Source organism: Heterodontus francisci, chromosome 3, assembly GCF_036365525.1.
Source record: "Heterodontus francisci isolate sHetFra1 chromosome 3, sHetFra1.hap1, whole genome shotgun sequence".
Taxonomy (NCBI): Eukaryota; Metazoa; Chordata; class Chondrichthyes; order Heterodontiformes; family Heterodontidae; genus Heterodontus; species Heterodontus francisci.
In genome coordinates this window covers 19,228,816-19,252,468 of record NC_090373.1, presented here as the reverse complement: position 1 = coordinate 19,252,468, position 23,653 = coordinate 19,228,816, and the positions used below count along the sequence as shown (strand labels likewise).

Below are 23,653 nucleotides of genomic sequence, written 5' to 3'. Positions count from 1 at the left end.
AGTGGACGTAAAAGGTCCCATGGTACTATTACAAAGAAAAACAGGACAGTCTTCCTTGGAGTCCAGGCCAATATTTATCCCTCAACCAATATCACTAAAAACACATGATCTGGACATTATCACATTGCTTTTGTGGGAGCTTGCTGTGCACACACTGACTGCCGTGTTTCCTACATTACAACAGTAACTACACTTCAAAACTACTTCATTGGCTGTGAAGCACATTAGGACATCCTGAGGTGACAAAAGGTGCTATATAAATGCAAATTATTTCTTTCTTCCATTCTTCCTTTTTTCACTTTCTGTCAATCTCACGCACTTACAGTACTGTTCTATTTACAGTAAATCACTCATCATATTCCTAATTAATGCACGCTGGAAGTGGCAGAAACACTCACAGCCTCTCTACTTTCAATTTACTTGGCACCTACATGTGTCTTTGCTCTAAATACTCTCCCATAAACAGAGGGTAAAGACTGTGCTTGCTGCTGGTGTCTGTCTTGTAACAAGAAGGGACAGTCCTTCTATTGTCCCAGGGAGAAGGTATCACTGCCAGGACTATGTCGAAGTGCTGCCCTCTAGTAATAGCTGGATTTTTAATCTTAGTGTACAAGGCAGCCTCTGTTCATTGTGTAATAGCTTACAGTTGTGTTGCCAGTTGATGCAAGTAGCCAGTTTATTTTTATGCACAGCTTGCTTCAGCTAAGTTGCTCTGGTGTACCACTGACTACCTGGAGAATACAGAATAACACATCGGGCCACACAGTCCCAATCGTTGAGGCAAATAAAATATTGTAAAATGCAGAAATATATCACATCACAGAAATATACCACAATACAGAAATACACAAGACAGAAATATACCACAACACAGAAATAAACCACAACATTGAAATCTACTATATTACAGAAATAAACCACAACATAAATACAACACAGAAATACACCCCAATGCAGAAATAAACCCCAACGCAGAAATAAACCCCAATGCAGAAATACACCACATACACTTGCAGAACAAAATTATATTCCTTTTAATACATCTTGCAGTCTGTTAATCTTCTATTGTACAGAAATCATTTACGCAGAAATAAATCAAATTAAATGTCTTTTGTTCTGAGCAATGGCTAACAGGTAAAACAGCTCGATGTTTCATGATTGAAAAATGGTGCAACAGAAAGTAATAATGTTTCACTGATGGATGTGATTCACCCTTGTGCCTCATTTCCTCTGCTCTTTGTCTGGAACTGGAGAGCGGAGTTGACTAGATGTCATCAGTTCTGGCGATGCCTGGTAGCCCATATCTCTGAGAAGGCAGAGAGCCATCCTACTTTCTCCTGTACCTTGTCTGATTGCTTGTAAGTGTTGAAAGACCTATCCTATTTGTCCCACCGCACTTGTTCTTTCCCCATTGCCCTACAAATTTCTCTACTTCAAGTATTTATCCAATTCCCTTTTGAAGGTTACTACTGAGCCTGCTTACTCCATCCTTTCACACAGTGGATTCCAGATCACAACAATGTGCTGCATTTAAAAAATCCTCATCTCCCCTCGGGTTCTTTTGCCCTTTATCTTAAATCTGTGTCCTTTGGTTACCGACTCTCCTGTCAGTAGAAAGTTTTGTCTTACTTACTCTATCAAAACCCCACATAATTTTGAACACCTACACTAAATCTCCCCTTACCGTCTCCGCTCTAAGTAGAACAACCCCAGCTTCTCCAGTGTCTCCTCAAAACTGAAATCCCTCATCCCCAGTACCCTTCCAGTAAATCTCCTCTGCATGCTTTCCAAGGACTTGACACCCTTCTAAAAGTGTGGCGCCTAGAATTTGAGACAATTCTGCAGCTGGAGCTTAGCCTGTGTGCTAGAAAGGTTAAATGTAATCTCCTTGCTTATGTACTCTATGCCTCTATTTATAAAACCCAGGATCCCGTATCCTTTTTTAACAGCCTTATCAACTTGTCCTACTACCTTCAAATCACAACCTACCTGTTCAGTCTAAGCTTCGTCATGGGCTGGTCCTCTGTGATGGTCAGGTAGCTGATTGTATTGTGGTAGTGTAGCAGTTGTGTTACTTAACTAGCATTTATTCTTGAGACTGTGACTGAATTTTCCCAGCACCATGGAGATGGGGTCGGAGGCAGGGTGGGTGGTGGCAGCGGGGGTGGCAAGGTGGAGTGGTGCAGAAGGGATGGCTGCTAGGAAAATAGAGGGGAGCCATGTCTGCACAGCTCTGGGGGAACATCCCAGGGTGGGCGGGGAAGAAAGTCAGCAGGCCACTTCAACAAGGTGGGCAGCCAATTACACCACTAAAGGGCCCAATTGGGGCCATTTTCTGATAGAGACAGGATCTTTCTGCTGTCAGAGCGACCAACATCACCCAAACACAGCCCCCGCCCCCAACCCTGTCCCCCAGTGAATGCGAAGCTCACCAGCTCTCTAGTGGCAACCTCTGGCGGCAAGCCAGGGGGTTTCGGACCTGAAGGCTCCATGCCCCAATGACGACGTCGCCAAGACAAGGGGCCTCCACCGTGACCAAAACCAGTCCTGTGAAGGAGTTCCTCCTCCACAACGATGGCCCTACCTTCAGTGGGCCTCTTCAATCTAACATTTTCAGAAAGCGTCAGAGAGCACATCCATGTTGATATGCTCTCACACTCACCTACCTGCCTGAGCAATGCCCACCTTTCCCCATGGGGCTACTGGCTGGACATCGACGGGCCCTCTGATTGGGCCTCCCACTTCCCTGCTCCACCCACCACCGTTTATTGGACCAGGCTCCGAGAGGCAGGTTCTTAATTGGCCAACTCTGGAAAGATTGTGATCGATGTCTTGCCATGTTCCTGACCTAGAATTGAGACTGTTGTCTGGATCACGACCCAACCAGGAAAATCCAGCCCAGTAAGTTCAAATCCCACCACAGCAGTATGAGAATTGTAATTCAGTTTACAACAAAGAATCTTGAAGTAAAAAGCTTCCATCAGTATAAGTGACCATAAAACCCAACTAGTTCACTAATGTCCTTCAGGGAAGGAAATCTGCCATCCTTACCTGGTCAGCGCCTATATGTGACTCCAGTCCCACACCAATGTTGTTGACTCTTAACTGCCTTCCATGTCGGCTAGCAAGCAATGTTCCACGTATGCCCCCACGCAGGCTGCGCACAAGTCGTGGCCTTTAAGTTACTGCACATGCAAGGCCACGCAAAAAAATTTATAGGGGCCACGCACATAAATCACCCAAGCACTCCAAAAAATAAAGTTAGAGGGAATTTTGCTAGCAAGCCATTCAATTTTACTAAACCCCTCTCAGGGCAACTAGGGATGGGCAATAAATGCTGGCCTTGCCAGTGATGCCCACATTCTGGGCATAAATATATAAAACAGATCAGCTACATGGGTATTTTGCTTAGTAACTAGTTCCCTCCATATCCTTTCTGTGTGTCCAGGACTCTTCTGTCCTTATGGCTGCTGCACCCATTTAATGAGACTGATGAGTCCCCTATACAATTCATTTCTGTCAGTGCAGTGCTGATACAGTATTTCAAAACCTTACCTTTCCTTCATGACTAATGCCAAGTTTGAATGTGAGCTCAGGACTCAATTTGTGTTCATGCCCTCCCCCATCTTCCCGTGCAAGTCAACAGAAATGCCTCAGGACTTGTTTTTTTTATAAAGAGCACAACAGTCCTTAACAGCTTTTGTTTTACTGATCTCATTTGCCCGTTTTAAGATGGGGGTGATACTCTGAGTCACTGAAGTATGAAGAATTCATTCCAGCTTTCTGCCAGTCATGCTCATCTGTTTACTTTTGAGAGCTGTTTTATTAAACTTAATGCCCAGAGGAAACTATGGTCCAATATATATCTCCTGGTAGAAAAGCAAAAAAAAACACTTTTCAGTTATAACTTCGAAGTAGATATAGTGTGTGTTTTTATAAAGAAAAAAAAAACACCTTGTCTTCCCAATTTCCCTAATCCATCAAATTCCATGAAAATGTTCCATCATACAACTTTGTGATGGATGGTAGAAGTAACAGCATGTAGGGACAGAACCAGGAGAGGATTCAAAAGGATCAGGCCAACAACCCAGATTCCATGTCATCAAATCAAATGATATAAGCACTCCTGCCGTAAGGATTTACCCCTTCCTCCCAGGGTGCTCCAATTAAGAATATGAGGACTTATTTTGTGAATGGAGAGCTTTGAAATGTTATTATGAAGAGAAATTGTCTGCATATATATGTTGTATATGATAGATTATATATATATTGTACATTACATGTATATGATATATTGCATAGTGTATGTGATGCATATTTGTTGTGTATGATTTATTGTATTTTATATATTGTATGAGATATAATGTATGTAATGTGCAGTATATGATTTGCAGTACTTGATATATAATATGCTGTATATGATATATTGTATGTTATCTATGAACATTTTGCTAGATGAAGTACTCGAGGTACTTGTCTTCCTCGCCATTTAGTGCCTGTGACTTCAATTCAAACTGTTTGACAGCAATGAAATGTTGTATGAAGGGTTCGCCCAGTGCCCTCCGGATGCAGAGGTCATGTTCTAGCGCGTCGAGTGCATCCTCCAGCTTAACAGGAATGGTGCAGGGTTTCAGCGGGTGAAGAATGGGTGCAGCTCGTATTGTGCTTTCAGATGACCCCCTCCTGATCCCATCCAGGCCCGCGGCCACAGTGGCAGCAAGGACGACATAAGGATTCGCTACAGCCGATGCCAGTCGGTTTTCGAGGCGGGCGCCTCCCCCTCCATGGAACTTGGCGTTAAAGGCACAGCTGTTGTCATTGGACCCACAGGTCACGTCGACCACCCCTTCGCCCTTCCCGTCACTGTAGCGCTTCCGGCAGCTTGGGGCGGGCGCCACGAGGCAACTGAGGGCGGCGGCATGCTGTGCCAACCCAGCTTGCCACCTCTTCCCAATGCCTGACAGCTCCCGTGCTGCTGTTTGGTCGCCGAAGAGATTCTGCCTCCCATTTGCATCCCACAGACTGTGAGAAAGTGTCCCCGAGTTTCCAAAGCCCGAGGGCGTGAAGAAGCTGGCGGCATTATCGTGCTTTTTTGCCAGCTCCTTGACACCAGTCCTGAACGTGAACGCATTGTCCGCTGCACTTATTCCAAATTCTGCTCGAAGCGAGACCTCCATTTGGCCAGGCCCCCGCGAAGAGGAAAAGCTTTCAATATCGACCCCAGCACCATACATGCCATCGATTAACTCCTGCACAAAGCTCTGGTCGTGGTTGTTCAGGAGGGTTGCAGCAGGGAAAGGTGCCGGTGTATTTAACACCTGAGCAAAGCTGTAAAGCCAAAACTCATAGGTGAAGGATGAACGCAAGGTGAAGCCATATGCTCGGAGCTGGTTCAGTTGAAGCTTTGCTACTTGTCTAGGGGACGTCAAAAGAGGGCTGCCTGTTATGGAGCAGGAATCGCAAATGGCCCTTGCAGTTTTCTCAGCCCATGGGAGGACTCTAAAAGTTGATATGTCGGGCATTAAGAGTATGTCACTGTTGAAACTGGAATGATCTACTTCATTTTCCTTTGGGCTCAACGTTAGCTCCAGATAACCTCTTGGCAGGGGAACCCCATGAAACACTTTCTCCTGCGCAGAAAACACAAGTTTGGCTGAGTTAATCTCCATACAGTTCTCTTGCAATTCAGAACTATTTAGTGTTGGTAATTTTAAAAAGAGTATTTATGTCACCACTTTTGCACACAGTAAAATGGTTGATTGTCTTGATGCCCCTATGAAGTTAACACATTGTGTAAATTTGTATCACTAATACAGCAGGAAGCTAATTGAATTGAATCTACTGAATTAGATAGTTAAACCCAACATACTTTCAGTATCTAAGAAATAGTGATTAGAACACATGAACAAGTAAAGGCCATTTGGCCCATTAAGTCTGCACTTTCCACAGAAGGTTGTTCCTATAATGGATTTTACCTCAGCCTTTTAATCTCCTGATGGGCAGCTCTGTGCAAATAATTCCTTATCCTTAAAGATAGTTAAACAATACTCCAGAAAATACATCCATCTTCATTCATCAACCATTTAACCCTGGCCTGCAACAAACCACTTTCCTCCCCACCACCCCCCATCTCCTTACTATGCAGAGAACTATTGGCAAATTGTGAATCATTCAATTCGGAACATAGGAACAGGAGCAGACCATTCAGCCCCTCAAGCCTGTTCCGCTATTCAATTAGATCATGGCTTATGTGCAACACAACTCCATCTACCCGACTTGACAGTGGCCACCGTTCCTGGGACTGAAGAGGTGCCAGCCCTCTGATTGACCTATAGCTCTTGGAGGTGGGACTTCCTGCCTCAGAGGGGTGGAAGTTCCAAACGAGGCCAATTAAGGGCCCGGGACACATAAAATCGCAGCGTGGCTTCCAGGCCCGGCAGAGGTAGGCTCACCCACGACTTTTCAGCCGGTGGGCGGGTCCACCGCCTCAACGGCGGTGTCACCTAAACATGACTTCTTGAATTACCCTGTCTTCTGTGTTAAACTGTATTAAACATAGGTGAGACATCCTGACTATAGCCCTTAGCCTAGACGTCAATATAAAAAGAAGTGAAAACACCTTTCAAAGTACTTTGCATATATTGAGCGGCTTTAAGGCAGAGAAACATGGCAGCCCTTTCGCAGCCAGCCAGGTCCCAGAAATAACAATGATATGAACTTAGGGTAGGATAATAAGAAAGCCCACAATCTTTATCACAGGGTATTTATCACAATATTGTATTGTAGAAGGTTTGTTTTTGCACTCAATCCAGAGGTAGGGTTTGAGCCCACCACCTTTGGACTCAGAGGCAAGAGTGCTATTAATCAAGCCAAGCTTTACAACACAGCTTACCTGCTCAACATTCAAATGAAACGGCATTAACCTATGTTTCCAGATTCTTTTCCATCGGTATAAATATGGAAGTGATTTGAAAGCGTTGGCTTAGATTTCTAAGGGGCTTTCCTCAATCAGTGTTTCCTTGTCTATGTAATGGCAAAAGACCTGTTATACCTGAAAAAAACGAGACGGAACAGTTTTCGATCTTGAAATGCCATGAAAGTCACTTGCTTCAAAACGGATAAACCGTATGTCTTCTCTTGCAATCTGTTGCTTCACTTGCTCAATAGTAGTGCTTGTTTGTGAGAGAGTTGCATTGTTGTTCATAGGTAGCTCTCTCATGTTATCTGTAAGATAAAAAGAGATTGTGACATGGAACTACATGGAGTCTACCACACAGAAACAGGCCATACAGCACAACAGTACTATGCCAGTATTTATACTCACAACAAGCCTCCTCTCATTGATATAGCACATTTCACGATTTCAGGAAATCGCTAAGCGCATTGCAGCCAACAAAATACTTTTAAAGTGTAGTCACTGTTGTCATGAAGGAAACACAGCAGCCATATTGTGCACAGCAAGCTCCTACAAATTAGCAATGTGATAATGACCAGCTAATCTGTTTTTAGTGATGTTGGTTGAGAGATAAATTTTGGATAAATAGGTCGCAGGGGAGAACTCCTCTGCTCTTGCATGAAAAACACGGTGGGGTCTTTTATGTGCACCTGAGAGGGCAGATAGGGCCTCAGTTTAATGTCTCAACCAAAAGGCAGTGTCTCCAGAAGTGCAGCGTGCCTTCAGTACCATACTGGAGTGCCAGCCTGGATTTTGTGCTTAGGTCTCTGAAGTGGAACTTGAACCCACAAGCTTGAACCCATGGCAGATTGGAGCCTCTGAGGAACTGCCATATGAGCACATCTCCTTGCACACACCCCATGTCAACTTTGCCAACCAGCATTCTGAAAGTGGGGAACAGCGCCGTTCCGCATAGACTAGGCTTGCATTCCCTAGAGGATAGAAGATTAAGGTGCGATATTAATTGAAATGTTTAAAATAATTAAAGCAGTTGATAATTTCTCTCTATCGACCCTATTTCCTGTGGTGGGGGCATAACCTTAAAATTAGAGCTGGACCATTCAAGGGTGATGTCAGGAAGCACTTCTTCACACAAACGGTAGTGAAATCTGGAACTCACTCCCCCAAAAAAACTGTTGTGATTGGGGGTCAATTGAACATTTCAAAATTGAGATTGATAGATTTTTGTTGGGTAAGGGTATTACGGATTATGGAACCAAGGCAGGAAAATAGAGTTAAAATACAGACCAACCACAATCTAACTGAATGGTGAAACAGGCTCAAGGACTGAATGGTCTACTTCTATTCCAATGCCATTGGTCCATTTTGTGCTTCCAAATGTATTCTCTGTCATACGAACATACATACAAACTAGGAGCAGGAATAGGCTATTCGGCCCCTTGAGCCTGTTCCACCATTCTATAAGATCATGGCTGATCTCTTTGTGGACTCAACTCCACTTTCCTGCCTACCCCCAGTACCCTTTGACTCCCTTAGTTTGTCAAGAATTTGTCTACCTCTCCCTTAAAAACTTGCAATGACCCTGCCTCCACTGCTCTCTGGGGAAGAGAGTTCCACAGACTCACGACCCTCAGAGAAAAGAAATCCCCTGATCTCTCTCTTAAATGGGAGATCCCTTATTTTTAAACTGTTCCCACGAGGGGAAACATCCTTTCAACATCCACCCTGTCAAGTCCCCTCAAGATCTTATATGTTTCAATAAGATCATCTCTCATCCTGCTAAATTCCTTTCTCGCCAGTTCTCTCCCACACCTTAATATAGCCTTTGCCCAAATTTGAACTTAATAAGAGCTCAGACTTTTTTTGTTTAGCCTTTTCTGCGGCCACATACCTTTATTATTAAGCAGAGGCCCTTCAAGAGTTCTGTAGCCTATGTGCTGCGCTCTATTACTGTCGCGCTGCGCAAAGCTCAGGCTACGCAAGGAAGGCATTTCAATAACTGAAAGTAACTGACCCCACCAAACCCAGAGAGTTCAACTCTTCATTCTGAAAAAGGTTCCTTTTGAAAGAAGCTAACCAGCCTGGCTTCAAGTCCTTTCTCTGAGACCTAGATTGGATAATTCTGGTCAAGACAAATTGCCATCTCCTGTCAGTGGAGAAATGGGGCAAATGATTTTTAACACATCCCCCTGGTTTCTATCAGACTTATGCCAGGATAGATCTCTCCATGGCCTCAACCCATCTCTGTAATTTCATCCAGCCCCTACATGCCTCCAATTTCCTCCAATTCTGGCCCCTTTCACCTCCTTGATTTTTCCTTTGTCCCACCATTGGCAGCTCTGCCTTCAGCTGCCTTGGGCCTAAGCTCTGGAATTCCCTTCCCGAAACCTCTCCACCTCTTCGCCTCTTTCTTCCTTCAAGTCGTTCCTTAAAACCCACCTCTTATGGTCACATGCCTTAAAATTCTCTTATGTGGCTCGGTTTCAAACTTTGTTTGATAATGTTTCTGTGAAGTGTCTTGGGACGTTTTACTACATTAAAGACACGATATAAGAAATGCACTATATAAATATAGTTTGTTGTTGTTGGGAATGGGCTATCACCATTGAAATTCTCCCCCTATAAATTTCATTGATTAGTTTGAATTGTATTTGAATTGGGTGATTGGATTAGCGGTGAGATAAAGTACTAACCAGAGGCATTTGAACTCCAACCTGGATCGTGCCTTGATCCTTGCCCACTGTCAGTACGACTTGGTAACACCGATGTCTTCATTGGTTTGATATTGGTGCTCTCTGAATTTTCGGCATCCGAACTAGCCACTGTCGGCTTTGGTAACTCAACTCTAACGGGCGTCTCACTTGGTCTCTGTGCTGTCAGCTGTCCAGGGGCGCTGGAATATGCTTTTAAGCAGGTGGAGGATTTACCATCTTCCTCTCTGGGTTTCTCTTCAGGATTCTCCTTCAAATAGGAGGGCGAACAACTAGTTTTATTGTTCACTTTCTGCCGGCTGGTAATTAAAGGACTCTCCTTTAGAACGGCTTTCAACTCTTCCATTGTTTCTTTTGAAATCCCAGTCTTTGAAACAAAAATGCCTCGAGTCTTTTCCTCCTCATTGCTTGTATCCCATTCCTCCATGGACCTCTCTTCTTCTTTTTGACTGTCTCTGCCCCGGTTATACTTTTCATCCCCAGGTTGTTCATATGTCAGTGGTGGTTCAGCTGGTTTATGAAGGGGAAGCCCTGTGACTATTGACAGACCTGGTCTGTGAAGGTAGGAATGACCTGTCGAGCTTGACGGGTGTTTCCTCTCGACTCTCTCCCATTCTAAGGGTGGCATGTATTTCCCGCTGACTCTCACGCCCCTCTTCTGCCCAGTGCAGGATATCCCACTGCCATCGATTTCATCTGTTCCATCAGTCGCTTCCTATCAATAAGACATTGCATCTGGTTATTAAATGGAAAGAACACAATCGCTTGAATGAACCAGGGCTGGAACAAAACAGTCTTATCCCTGGGAGAGAACAGCAACAACTCAAAGCGCAATTTGAACATTTCTGACAATATGAAATGTTTGCCAATAGCATTTTTAAAACAAATTAATGTTCATCATTGAGTCAGGAACAGAATATCAAAGCTTCCTTCAATTTTCAGGTACAACACAGCCACAGACATGATGGGCTGAATGGCCTCCTTCTGTCCTGTATCATTCTATGGTTCTATGATGCTTTATAATTTCACTCCCTGACTTGAGTAAGAATAATAAATTCACAACGTGTGGTTTAAACCAATATCATAGGGCAATGGTTCCTGTTGAACCTCTTTTCCACCCTCTGTTACTGGGTTTGTTCACAATCCCTACTTTCTAGGCAAATGGTTACCAGAACATTAGCCCAATTCAATAACACATGGGCATGTTTCCTCTTGTGGGAAAATCTAGAAGCAGGGGTCACTGTTTAAAAATAAGGGGTCGCCCATTTAAGACTGAGATGAGGAAAATAATTTTCTCTCAGAGGGTTGTGAGTCTTTGGAACTCTCTTCCTCGAAAGGCGGTGGGAGACAGATTGTTGATAAGCAAGGGGGTGAAAGGTTATTGGGGGTAGGCGGGAGTGTGGGGTCGAGATTACAATCAGATCAGCTATGATCTTGTTGAATGGTGGAGCAGGCTTGAGGGGCCAAGTGGCCTACTCCTGTTCCTAATTCGTATGTTCGTATGAGTTTTTAACAAAGCAAAGTAAAATAGTGCTAGGACAGCCAAAAAGTACTTCTCACCATCTCGTACCATAGGAACAGGCCTCAAGCCTGTTCTGCTATTCAATGAGATCATGGCTAAGCAGTATCATAACTAAGTCTACCCACCTTGGTTCTGCAACCCTTAATAACCCTTGCCTAACAAAAATCAGTCAATCTAAGTTTTGAAATTTTTAATTGGCCCTCAGCCTTTACAGTTTTTAGCAGGAGAGAGTTCCACATTTCCACTACCCTCTGTGTGAGGAAGTGCTTCCTGACATCACCCTTGAATGGCCCAGCTCTAAATTTAAGGTTATGCTCCCGTGTTCTGGACTCTCTCCCAGAGGAAACCTAGATCTAGTACCAGAGTCCGAGCTTGAACTAGAATCAACTTCACTGAATGATAACAACCTCCTTGTAATACTCATGATGCACAACTTTACTAATTTTCCTGATTTTATGGCAAAGGTCTGCACTCGTCTGTTTTATGCTTTAGTCCTGAATTATTTTCTGCCTCTACTTATTCTGGTCTTCTTTGGCCATAGATAACAACAATGTGCATTTATGTAGCACCTTTAAAGTGTAGTAAAGCCTCCCAAGATATTCACAAGTACACAGCAATCTGCTTTCGCTTTGAACCAGTTAGCTCAGACTGATCATGACACAAAACAAGTCACCAACTCTAGAATTAATTCAATTCAAATCCCTATTTCATGCTTCACAGGAGCATTATCAGACAAATTTTAACACCGAGAGATCGGAATGTTTAGAGAGGGCATTCCAGAGCTTACAACGAGAAACTTACATTTTTACATCTTTTACATCTTTATGTCTTTAACATAATAGAATGTCCCAAAGTACCTCAGAGCAGTGCTATCAAACAAAATTTGACAATGAGCCATATAAAGAGATTTTGGGTCAAGTAACCAAAAAATTGGTCAAAGAGATAGGTTTCAGTAGGCCTCTTAAAGGAGGATAGAGAGGTGGAGAGGTTTAGGGAGGGAATTCCAGAGCTTAGGGCCCAAGCAACTAAATGCACAGCCGCCAATGGTGGAGTGATGAAAATCGGGGATGCAGGTTGCTGAAGAGGTCCAAATTGGAAGAGCACAGAGATTTCGGAGGATTGTAGAGCTGGAGGAGATTACAGAGATAGGGAGGGACAAGACCATGGAGAGATTTGGAAACAAGGATGAGGATCTTAAACTTGAGGCAGATATCCTATTCCCAGCAGGTCACTGCTAATACCATCCAAACGTAAAGGACAATGAGATAGAAATCATTCACCCTCTGAAATTGTTTTCCCCTCCTACACATGGCCTCTACATGACTGCTTCTTGTAGTATTACAGCCAAGATATGGAACTCAGCAGTTTAGCTTTTTATCAGAAAGACAGCATCACTGACAGTGCAACACTCCCTCAGTGCTGCAGTGGACAGTCAGCCTAGATTTTGTACTTAAGTCTCTGGAATGGAACTTAAACCCACAATCTTCTGACTCTGAGGCGCGTGTGTTACCACTGAGCCATGGTTGATATCAATGACAGCTCTGGACTGTTTCCAACTTACCAGAGATGATTTTCATCCAGTTTTTTTCTGAATGATAGATATGGATTGTGTGGTGCAGACAGTACAGAACTCAGAGTTAATAGGAAGAATAAAAATGACAGTAAACGACCAGCTGTTTGCATCACACTAAGGACCTCTCTTTTCCACTCGACAAAGTGAAGGGGCTTATCAAAGAGACAGGAGTTTGGGATTTGTCTTCAACTATTTTTTTTAATGATTTGCCAGATTTCTCTGCAGTTGTCATTTTAAGATCCCAATAGCACAGTCACGGAAAATATTCTAAAATCGTTTCTGGAGAGTGCAGCCCCCACTTTTGACTTGGCTGAAAGTGTGTTAAAAATGTAAAAGTGACCAGTAAATTGGCATGGATAGACAGAGGCAGCTCAGCGAACAACACACCTGCCCTTAGCCTGTCAGCTGGGAAACTATAAGACCTGCACTGGGTGCATGTATCTTTGGATAATATTTACCACTCATGTAATGCCAGGAACTCAGCAATCTGAGAAGTTAGTCTGCAGCTAAATCTTTATCAAAATCTGGAATTTCATGGGTAATTATCGTTTACCTGGACAGCGTGAATGAAGATCAGAGGGTTTCTCCCCAGTGTCCTGGTTTAACAAGCTGACATGGTTCAGTTGGTGAAGGCATCACAGAGGCTAGAATGGTCCCACCTCAATCTCCAGACTGCACTGCATCAGTTTATCTAAGCTGGAGTCGACTAGCCTCATCGTTCCTTGGTTACGTCGACCTCAAATTCACCCATTAATGCCCTCCGTGGCCAAATAGCCTGAAACGCAACCGTTTAGGTTCAAATGTGAAGAATGGTCATTTAGAGTCAGTACGGGCAGCAGCTAATGCCTAGAACAGTTGCGTGAGAGGGGCTACAATAGAATTTTCATCCTACATAGGGGGACAGTGAGCAAATTTTGGAAAGATAAAGGCATTAGAAATTTATCGTACTGTTAACTAAAACAATAAAAAATGTGCATTTTTGTAAACAAGCTTTAAATAAGACCAATTTATTAACTTACTTTCTTGTCACAATGTTGAACACTCATTGAGAGAGATATCTGGCATTGTTTTTGCTTGCACAAGTAGTCAATTTCTGCCCGCAACTTGATGTAGCGATGTGGAATATTCTAAATAGATCTGTCAGGAGTGAACTTGATCTCTTTCTCTCCCCTCTGCGTCTATGTGTCTCTCTCTCCACTTTCTCTCTGCCCTCACTCTATCCCTCTTCCCCCACCTCTCCCCATCTCTCTCCCCCGTTCTCCTCATCTCCCTCCCCCTCCCACTCTCTCCATAATCACCCCCCATCTCTCCCCCTCTCTCTCACCCTTCCTCTTTCTCTCTATCTCACTCTGTCAGCCCCTGCTCCCTCTCTATCTCTCCCTCCTCCTCTCTCTCTATCTCTCTCACCCCTCCTCTCTCTATATATCTCACTCACCCCTCCTCTCTCTCTATCTCTCTCACCCCTCCGATCTCTCTATCTCTCTCACCCCTCCTCCCTCTCTATCTCTCTCACCCCTCCTCTCTCTATATATGTCACTCACCCCTCCTCTCTCTCTATCTCTCTCACCCCTCCGATCTCTCTATCTCTCTCACCCCTCCTCTCTCTCTCTATCTCACTCTGTCAGCCCCTCCTCCCTCTCTATCTCTCCCTCCTCCTCCCTCTCTATCTTTCTCACCCCTCCTCTCTCTCTCTCTCTCTATCTCACCCCTCTCGCTCCATCTCTCTCACCCCTCCTCTCTCTCTCACCCCTCCTCTATCACAGTGGCGCAGTGGTTAGCACCGCAGCCTCACAGCTCCAGGGACCCGGGTTCAATTCCGGGTACTGCCTGTGTGGAGTTTGCAAGTTCTCCCTGTGTCTGCGTGAGTTTTCTCCGGGTGCTCCGGTTTCCTCCCACAAGCCAAAAGACTTGCAGGTTGATAGGTAAATTGGCCATTATAAATTGTCACTAGTATAGGTAGGTGGTAGGGAAATATAGGGACAGGTGGGGATGTTTGGTAGGAATATGGGATTAGTGTAGGATTAGTATAAATGGGTGGTTGATGTTCGGCACAGACGCGGTGGGCCGAAGGGCCTGTTTCAGTGCTGTATCTCTAATCTAATCTAATCTAAATCTATCTCTCTCACCCCCCATCTCTCTCTCACCCCTCCTCTCTCTATTTTCCCTCCTCTCTCTCTCTCTCACCCCTCCTCTCTCTCACACCCCTCCTCTCTCTCTCTCTCTCACCCCTCCTCTCTCTCTCTCTCTCTCTCTCATTCACCCCTCCTCTATCTCTCTCACCCCCTATCTCACTCTCACCCCTCCTCTCTCTCTTTTTTCCCTGCTCTCTCTCTCTTTCTCTCACCCCTCCTCTATCTCTCTCACCCCCCATCTCACTCTCACCCCTCCTCTCTCTCTTTTTTCCCTGCTCTCGCTCTTTCTCTCACGCCTCCTCTCTCTCCCTCTCTCTCACACCCCTCCTCTCTCTCTCTCTCTCTCACCCCTCCTCTCTCCCTCTATCTCTCTCACCCCTGCTCTATCTCTCTCACCCCTCTCTCTCTCACCCCTCCTCTCTCTCTCACCCCTCCTCTCTCTGTCTCTCACCCCTCCTCTCTCTATCTCTCTCACCCCTCCTCTCTCTCACCCCTCCTCTCTCCCTCTAACTCTCTCACCCCTCCTCTATCTCTCTCACCCCTCCTCTCTCTCTCTCTCTCACCCCTCCTCTTTCTCTCTATTTCTCTCACCCCTCCTCTCTCTCTTTCTCATCCTCTCTTTCTCTCTCTCCTACCCCTCCTCTCTCTCTCACCCCTCCTCTTTCTCTCTATCATGCCTCCTCTCTCTCTCTTTCTCATCCCTCCTCTCTCTCTCTCCCCTCTATCTCTGTCACCCTTCCTCCCTCTCTCTCTATCTCTCTCACCCCTTCTCTCTCTCAAGCTCTCCCCCTCCTCCCTCTCTCTCTCTCTTGGTGTCCCCCTCCCCTCCTCCCTCTCTATGGGTCTTCCCCTCCCCCGCCCCGCTCTCTCTCTCTGCTCCCCAGGCCGGTTCTGGTTTACAGCTGGATTAAATTCATGGAGGGGGGGGGGCATTTTTCTGACAGGCATACGGTGGTGCTAACTGCTGGCACTAAGTCATCACCAGAACTGTTGCGGCATTTATCAGAACTCATGGCGGGGATGGGGGGATCCAATTATTTGATGGTGTGTTTCCTCCCCCAGCGTTGGTCATTGTTTCATGGGGCTCGAAGGAGAGGGAATTCTCCTCCTGGCTCCACAAATGCATTGTGAGCAGCTGTCGGCCACCCCCCGTCCCAGGTCTCTGCTGGTATCTCGGCAAGCCAATGTTCCTCAAAATGCAGAGCACCAAGGTGCATCAGGATCCTGTCTGGTGTTCACAGCTCGAGACTAGGGCCTTGAAAATCGCAGAGTCTCTTTAGCACAGGAGCTGGTTCTGTAGTGGGGTGGGGGTGTGGGGAAAGAGAGGGAGGAAGCAGGATGACCACTGTGCACAACTAATTGGCCACCCTAAAATCAACATCGACCCTGGTGGCAGTCATTTCCACCATTAAAACGCCAAATGAAACCACTGGAAATGAAGGTCTGGCCGTTCTCTAACAGGCACCGATCCTCTCTGCCACTTTACCCCTGACTTATTAGGTAGGAATTTTATCTCTTTGTGATTGTGTAGAATTCCTGACTTTGGCTCGGCGCATGCTCCCTCAGTGCTGCTCCATCCCGCGCCTCTGGCTGTGTGCTGGCCTGCTTCCTGCTCTACCCTTGGTCTCTCTCTCCCCAGAAACAGCCATTGACCCACTCATTCCCTGAGCCACGCAAAAACAGCAGAGGCAGCCGATCCCAGCATGCATATGCTGTGATTCAAAAATCAGTGCTCACCCCGCCCAGGCAGCCCGCTGTCAATCACAGAGGATTGATGGACTGGATTGAAACCTTTGGCAGGCCAGATTCTGACCCATAGGTCTTATGTTGGACAACCACGGCCTAGAATCATAGAATGCAACTACATAAAAGGTGCATCGGGCCTGTGACATTTCTTTGGTGGAGCTATCTAATTAATCCAGTTCCCTTACCTATGGAATTGCACCCTGGCCTGAGTAGATATAGAAACATGGAAAATTTACAGCACAGATACCTTCAGAAGAGAAGGACAGAATCAATGAGCAGCTCATGCCTGTGCCAAATATCTTATGCCAACATTAAATGGTCTCCAGGTGCACCCTCATACTGCACAATGCTTGCTCCTGAGGATCTTTCCCCTTGACCCAATGACCTTTAGCAAGGTCAGAGACAAAAGCCTCAAAATTTGGCTTTGCAGCACCAGTCAGAGAAGCTGGAAAGCTTCCAGCCACGTTAGGGTGAGCTGCTTTTGACTTACTTTGGCTCTTGCAAAGTTTATGGTAGTTCCTTGGAGGAGTTTTGGTGACTTGCTGGTTTTGGGAGGGAATGTTGCTGCATTCCCAAAGGGAGGTCGGAGGGGGTTTCTGCCCTGTGTACAGAAACCCTGCTGGAACTCTGGGGGCTGTAGTTGTGGTGCCTCTGGGTCAAGGACATGGAGCAGAGGCTGCAGAGAGGGGAAGCTGTGCACAGAGGGAGGAGGGGAGGGCTCTCCACAGAAGGCGCTACCCACCACAGGTTTTCAGGAAGCATTTCTCCTACCTCCACCTCCTCCATGAGCAGTGTCTGTGGCACCTGAGATTCACCAATGTGGTGTTCACTGAACTGTGCCACCTCCTGCAGCCTACAGCCACACAGCAGGGTGAGAAGCCATCAAGATCACCAACTGCCACAAGTGGATCCTTCCAGGCTGAAGCAGGCAACATGGCCAACATTTCCCAGTTCACCACCCATCGCTGCATCCGTGAGGTAACAAAGGCTCTGTATGCCAGGAGAGGGAACTTCATCATCTTCTCTCTTACCAGAGAGAAGCAGGAGGAGCAGACACGTGGCTTTGCCAGGACAGCAGGGAGCTGCCAACTGCAGTCTGCGAACCCCACATGTAAACGGGGAGATGTACAGTTACCGCAAGGGCTACCACTCCCTCAATGTGCAGTTGGTGCACAACCATGCTCAGAACATCATGTAGATGAATGCCCGTTCTCCTGGCAGTAGGTAAGACACCTTCATCCTAAGGCAGTCTGCTGGTCCTGCCATCTTTGGGCCACACGAAGAACCAGAGGCTGGCTGCTTTGAGACAAAGTATTCATGGCTCATGACTCCCCTCCGCCACCTGACCACAAAAGGCCACCTATAATGAGAGCCATGCAGCCACAAGGAGCATCGTGGAGCAGACCATCAGCGTCTGATTCTACTACCTAGACCGCTCCGAGGGGAGCCCTTCCATCCTCACCAGAACATGTGTCCAAATTTGTGGTGGTCTGCTACGGTCCTCTATAACCTTGCTATTATGGGGGCATCACCACTGTCACCAGGCCTTCGAAGGCCACCTCAGGAGGAAGAAAAAAAGGAGGAGGAAGAGGAAGCAGGGAGAAGGTATCTGGAACCCCTTCACTCCAGACAGACTGCCTGTGAGTGGCTATTCAGACTCCAGGACCCCTGAGGGCTCATCCTCACATCATCATTGCTCCACAATTCCCCACCTTTCAATCCATCTGCTATGGACTATCACAGCGTCCTCTTGGCCAAAATCCTGAAATAAAAACCACCCACAAAAAAACTTTCCATAACAACTTTATCCAACAACACTTCCAATAATTCTTACAAAACTGAACTATTTAGTGTTGTGCTTTCCCTTGGTGCCTGTCTTGCGGGTGCCTTTGCCTGTCCTAATGCTTCTACACAGTGCTACCCCAGTGGTTGCAGCATGGCATTTAGAAGGCTGCTGACTTTCACTCGGGGAGCCTGCAGACAGCCTTGCAGAATGCCCTCCAGCATCTCTGGGCCTTGAAGGCCCGGCTTTCGACTGCACCACTTCAGCATGGGCTGCCTGGCCGAGAGGCAACAGCCTCAATTAGTTAATAAATCTGGAATTAAAAGCTAGCCTCAGTAATGGTGCCATGAAACTACCGGATCGTTGTAAAAACCCATCCGGTTCACTAAAGTCCTTAAGGGAGGAGATCTGCTGTCCTTACATTATCTGGCCTACATGTGACTCCAGACCAACAGCAATGTGGTTGACTCTTAACTGCCCTCTGAAATGGTCCAGCAAGCTACTCAGTTCATAGAAGCTTTACGGCACAGAAAGAGGCCACTTGGCCCATTGTGGCTGTGCCCGCCGAAAAACGATCCACCCATTCAAATCCCACTTTCCAACAGTTGGTCCGTAGCCCTGCAGGTTATTGCACTTGAGGTACATATCCAGATTCCTTTTGAATAAGTTGAGGGTTTCAGGCAGTAAGTTCCAGACCCCCAACATCCTCTGGGTGAAAAAACTCTTCCTCATCTCCCCTCTAATTTTTCTACCAATCAGATCTCCCCTCAGCCTTCTCTGTTCCAAGGAGAACAATCCCAGCCTATCCAATCTTTCCTCATAGCTGAATTTTTCCAGTCCTGGCAACATCCTCGTAAATCTCCTCTGTACCCTCTCTAGTGCAATTACATCCTTTCTGTAATGAGGTGACCAGAGCGGCACACAGAACTCAAGTTGTGGCCTAACCAATAAATTATACAGTTTCAGCATAACCTTCCTGCTCTTATATTCTATACCTCAGCTAGTAAAGAAAAGGATTCCATATGCCTTCATAACCACCATATCGACCTGTCCTGCTATCTTCAGGGATCTGTGGACATTTACTCCAATGTCCCTCACTTCCTCTACACTTCTCAGTATTTTCCCATTAATCATGTATTCCTTTGCCTTGTTTGACCTCCCCAAATGCATCACCTCACATTTCTCCAGGTTGAATTCCATTTGCCACTTTTCTGCCCAGCTGACCAGACCATCAGTATCTTCCTGCAGCCTACAGCTCTCCACCTCGCTATCTATCACATGTCCAATCTCTATGTCATCTGCAAACTTCTTGATCATACCCCCTACATTGACATCCTTCTTCTTCTTCTTCTTCTTCGGCCTCCTTGTCTCGGGAGACAATGGGTAAGCGCCTGAAGGTGGTCAGTGGTTTGTGAAGCAGCGCCTGGAGTGGCTATAAAGGCCAATACTAGAGTGGCAGACTCTTCCACAGGCGCTGCAGATAAAATTGGTTGTCGGGGCTGTTACACAGTTGGCTCTCCCTTTGCGCTTCTATCTTTTTTCCTGCCAACAGCTGAGTCTCTCCTACTCGCCACACTTCAGCCCCGTCTTTATGGCTGTCCGCCAGCTCTGGCGATCACTGGCAACTGACTCCCACGACTTGTGATCAATGTCACAGGACTTCATGTCGTGATTGCAGACGTCTTTAAAGCGGAGACATGGACAGCCAGTTGGTCTGATACCAGTGACGAGCTTGCTGTACAATGTGTCCTTGAGGATGCTGCCATCTTCCATGCGGCTCACATGGCCAAGCCATCTCAAGCGCCGCTGGCTCAGTAGAGTGTATAAGCTGGGGATGTTTGCTGCCTCAAGGACTTCTGTGTTGGAGATACGGTCCTGCCACCTGATGCCAAGTATTCTCCGGAGGCAGCGAAGATGGAATGAATTGAGACGTCGCTCTTGGCTGACATATGTTGTCCAGGCCTCGCTGCCATAGAGCAAGGTACTGAGGACACAGGCTTGATACACTCGGACCTTTGTGTTCCGTGTCAGTGTGCCATTTTCCCACACTCTCTTGGCCAGTCTGGACATAGCAGCGGACGCCTTTCCCATGCGCTTGTTGATTTCTGCATCGAGAGACAGGTTTCTGGTGATAGTTGAGCCTGGGTAGGTGAACTCTTGAACCACTTCCAGAGCGTGATCACTGATATTGATGGATGGAGCATTTCTGACGTCCTGTCCCATGATGTTCGTTTTCTTGAGGCTGATGGTTCGGTGCAGGCAGCCACAATCCTGTCGATGAGTCTCTGCAGACGCTCTTCTGTGTGGGATGTTAATGCAGCATCGTCAGAAAAGAGGAGTTCCCTGATGAGGACCTTCCGTACTTTGGTCTTCGCTCTTAGATGGGCAAGGTTGAACAACCTGCCATCTGATCTTGTGTGGAGGAAAATTCCTTCTTCTGAAGGAATTTACATCCAAATCATTAATATATCCCACAAAAAGCAGAGGACCCATTACTGAAACCTGCGGAATGCCACTGGGAACAGCCCTCCAGTCTCAAAAACACCTGTCAACAATTACCCTTTGTTTCCTGCCACTGAGCCAATTTTGTACCACCTTGCTGCATTTCCCTATATCCCATGGAATTTTATTTATTTAACCAGTCTTCCATGTGGGACCTTGTCAAAAGCCTTGCTAAAATCCATGTAGACCACATCAACTGCACTACCCTCATCTAGCTTCCTTGTTACTTCTTCAAAAAATTCGATCAAGTTAGTCAAACAAGATCTTCCCTTAACAAATCCATGCTGACTATCCTTGATTAACCTGTGCCTTTCTACGTGACAGGTTATCCTGTCTCTCAGAATAGATTTAAATAATTTGCCCACTACTGAGGTCAGACTGACTAGCCTGTAATTATTTGGTCTATCCCTCGCTCCCTTTTTAAACAGAGATACAAGGTTCGCAGTTCTCCAATCTTCCGGCACCACACCTGTATCCAGTGAGGACTGGAAAATAATGGTCAGACCTTCCGCTATTTCCTCTCTTGCTTCTTGTAACAGCCTGGGTACATTTCATCTGGCTGTAGTGATTTATCAACTTTCAAGGATGCTAATCCCATTAATACTTCCTCTCTCCCTATGATTATCACATCCAATACTTCACACTCCTCCTCCTTAACTACAATATCTGCATCGTTCCCCTCTTTTGTATTCATTAAGTACCATACCAATATCTTCTGCCCCTACACATAAGGTTACCTGTTTTGGTCTTTTATGAGCCCTACTCTCTCCTTTTTTATCCTCTTACTCTTAATGTATTGATAAAACATCTTTGGGTTAACCTTGATTTTGCTTGCCAATATTCTTTCATGCCCTCTCTTTGCTTTCCTAATTTCCTTTTTGATTTCACCCCTCCACTTTCTGTACTCCTCTCGGTTTTCTATAGTATTGAGTTCTCGGTATTGGACATATGCTTTCCTTTTCTACCTTATCTTACCCTGTAAGCTCTTTGACATCCATTGGGCTCTAGATTTGGCCATCTCACCCTTTTTCTTTGTGGGAACGTGTTTACTCTGAACCCCTTGAATCTCCCCTTTGAATGCCTCCCACTGCTCTGACACTGAGTCTTCAAGTAGCTGTTTCCAGTCCACTATTGCTAAATCACTCCTCAGTTTAGTAAAATTGACCTTGCCCCAATTGAGAACTCTAACTCCTGTTCTATCTCTGTTCTTTTCCATAATTATGTTAAAACTGACTGAATTATGATCACTACCACCAAAATGCTCTCCCACTACCACTCCTTCCACCTGCCCATCTTCATTTCCTAAAACTAAGTCTAAAACTGCACCCTCTCTTGTTGGACTTGCTACATACTGGCCAAAAAAGTTCTCCTGAATGCACCTCAAGAATTTTGCTCCCTCAATTCCTTGCACATTAAAACTATCCCCGTTAATATTGGGGTAGTTAAAATCCCCTATTATTACTGCCCTATTTTTCTTGCACTTCTCAGAGATTTGCCTACGTATCTGCTCTTCTATCTCTCTGACTATTTGGGGGGTCTAATGTACACTCCCAGCAGTGTGATTGCCCCTTTCTTGTTCCTTAGCTCAATCCATATGGCTTCATTTGCTGAACCTTCCAACATATCACCCCTCTTCACAGCTGTAGTAGTTTATTTGACCAAAATTGCCACTCCCCTTCCGTTCTTGTCCCCCTTCCTATCGCGTCTGAAAACCCTGTAACCAGGAATGTTGAGCTGCCATTCCTTTCCCTCCTTAAGCCATGTTTCTGTAATAGCTAGGATACCAGTTGTATCAAACTACTACAGAAAAGTCAAAGAAGAGTACAATCGGATGAACTGCCCAGTATCAACCGAGGCACTGGATATGACAAAGGCACACACATCTCAGTTGACTCTGCAAAGTCCTCCTCAGTGACATCTGGGGACTTGTGCCAAAATTGGGAGAATTGTCCCACAGACTGGTCAAGCAACAGCCTGACATTGTCATACTAACAGTATCATAACTTACAGCCAATGTCCCAGACCCCTCAATCACCATCCTGGGTATATCCTGTCCCATCAGCAGGACAGACCCACCAGAGGTGGCAGCACAGTGGTACACAATCAGGAGGGAGTGGCCCTGGGAGTTGTCAACATCAATTCCTGACCCCATGAAGTGTCATGGCATCAGGTCAAGCACGGGCAAGGAAACCTCCTGTTGATTACCATCTACCGCCCTCCCTCAGCTGATGGATCAGTGCTTCACATTGTTGAACACCACTTGGAAGAAGCACTGAGGGTGGCAAGTGCACAGAATATACTCTGAGTGGGGGACTTCAATACCCATCACCAAGAGTGGCTTAGTGGTGCCCCTACTGACCGAGCTGGCCAAGTCCAGAAGGACATAGGTGCTAGACTGGGTCTGCGGCAGGTGGTGAGGGAACCAACAAGAGGGAAAAACCTACTTGACTATGTCTTGACCAATCTACCTGTTGCAGATGCATCTGTCCATGACAGTATTGATAGAAGTGACCATTGCACAGTCCTTGTGCAGACAAAGTCCTATCTTCATACTGAGGATACCCTCTATCTTGGAAATATTCAGCAGGTCTGGCAGCATCAATGGAGAGAGAAGCAGAGTTAACGTTTCAGGTCTATGACCTTCAGCAGGGTTCTGATGAAAGTTCAGAGACCTGAAATATTAACTCTGTTTCTCTCTCCACAGATGCTGCCAGACTTGCTGAGTATTTTCAGCATTTTCTGTTTTTATTTCAGATTTCCAGCATCCG

General features: G+C 45.9%; 1 protein-coding gene across 1 annotated transcript; it reads right to left on the bottom strand.

The window, feature by feature from the left end:
* Nucleotides 1–4,451: 4,451 nt before the first annotated feature.
* On the bottom strand, nt 4,452–10,270 carry lgsn (lengsin, lens protein with glutamine synthetase domain). The gene is given in 3 exon segments (XM_068017130.1): nt 4,452–5,630; nt 7,052–7,266; nt 9,631–10,270. Coding segments are annotated over 3 exon segments (2,019 nt in total). The 5' UTR covers nt 10,256–10,270.
* Nucleotides 10,271–23,653: the final 13,383 nt, after the last annotated feature.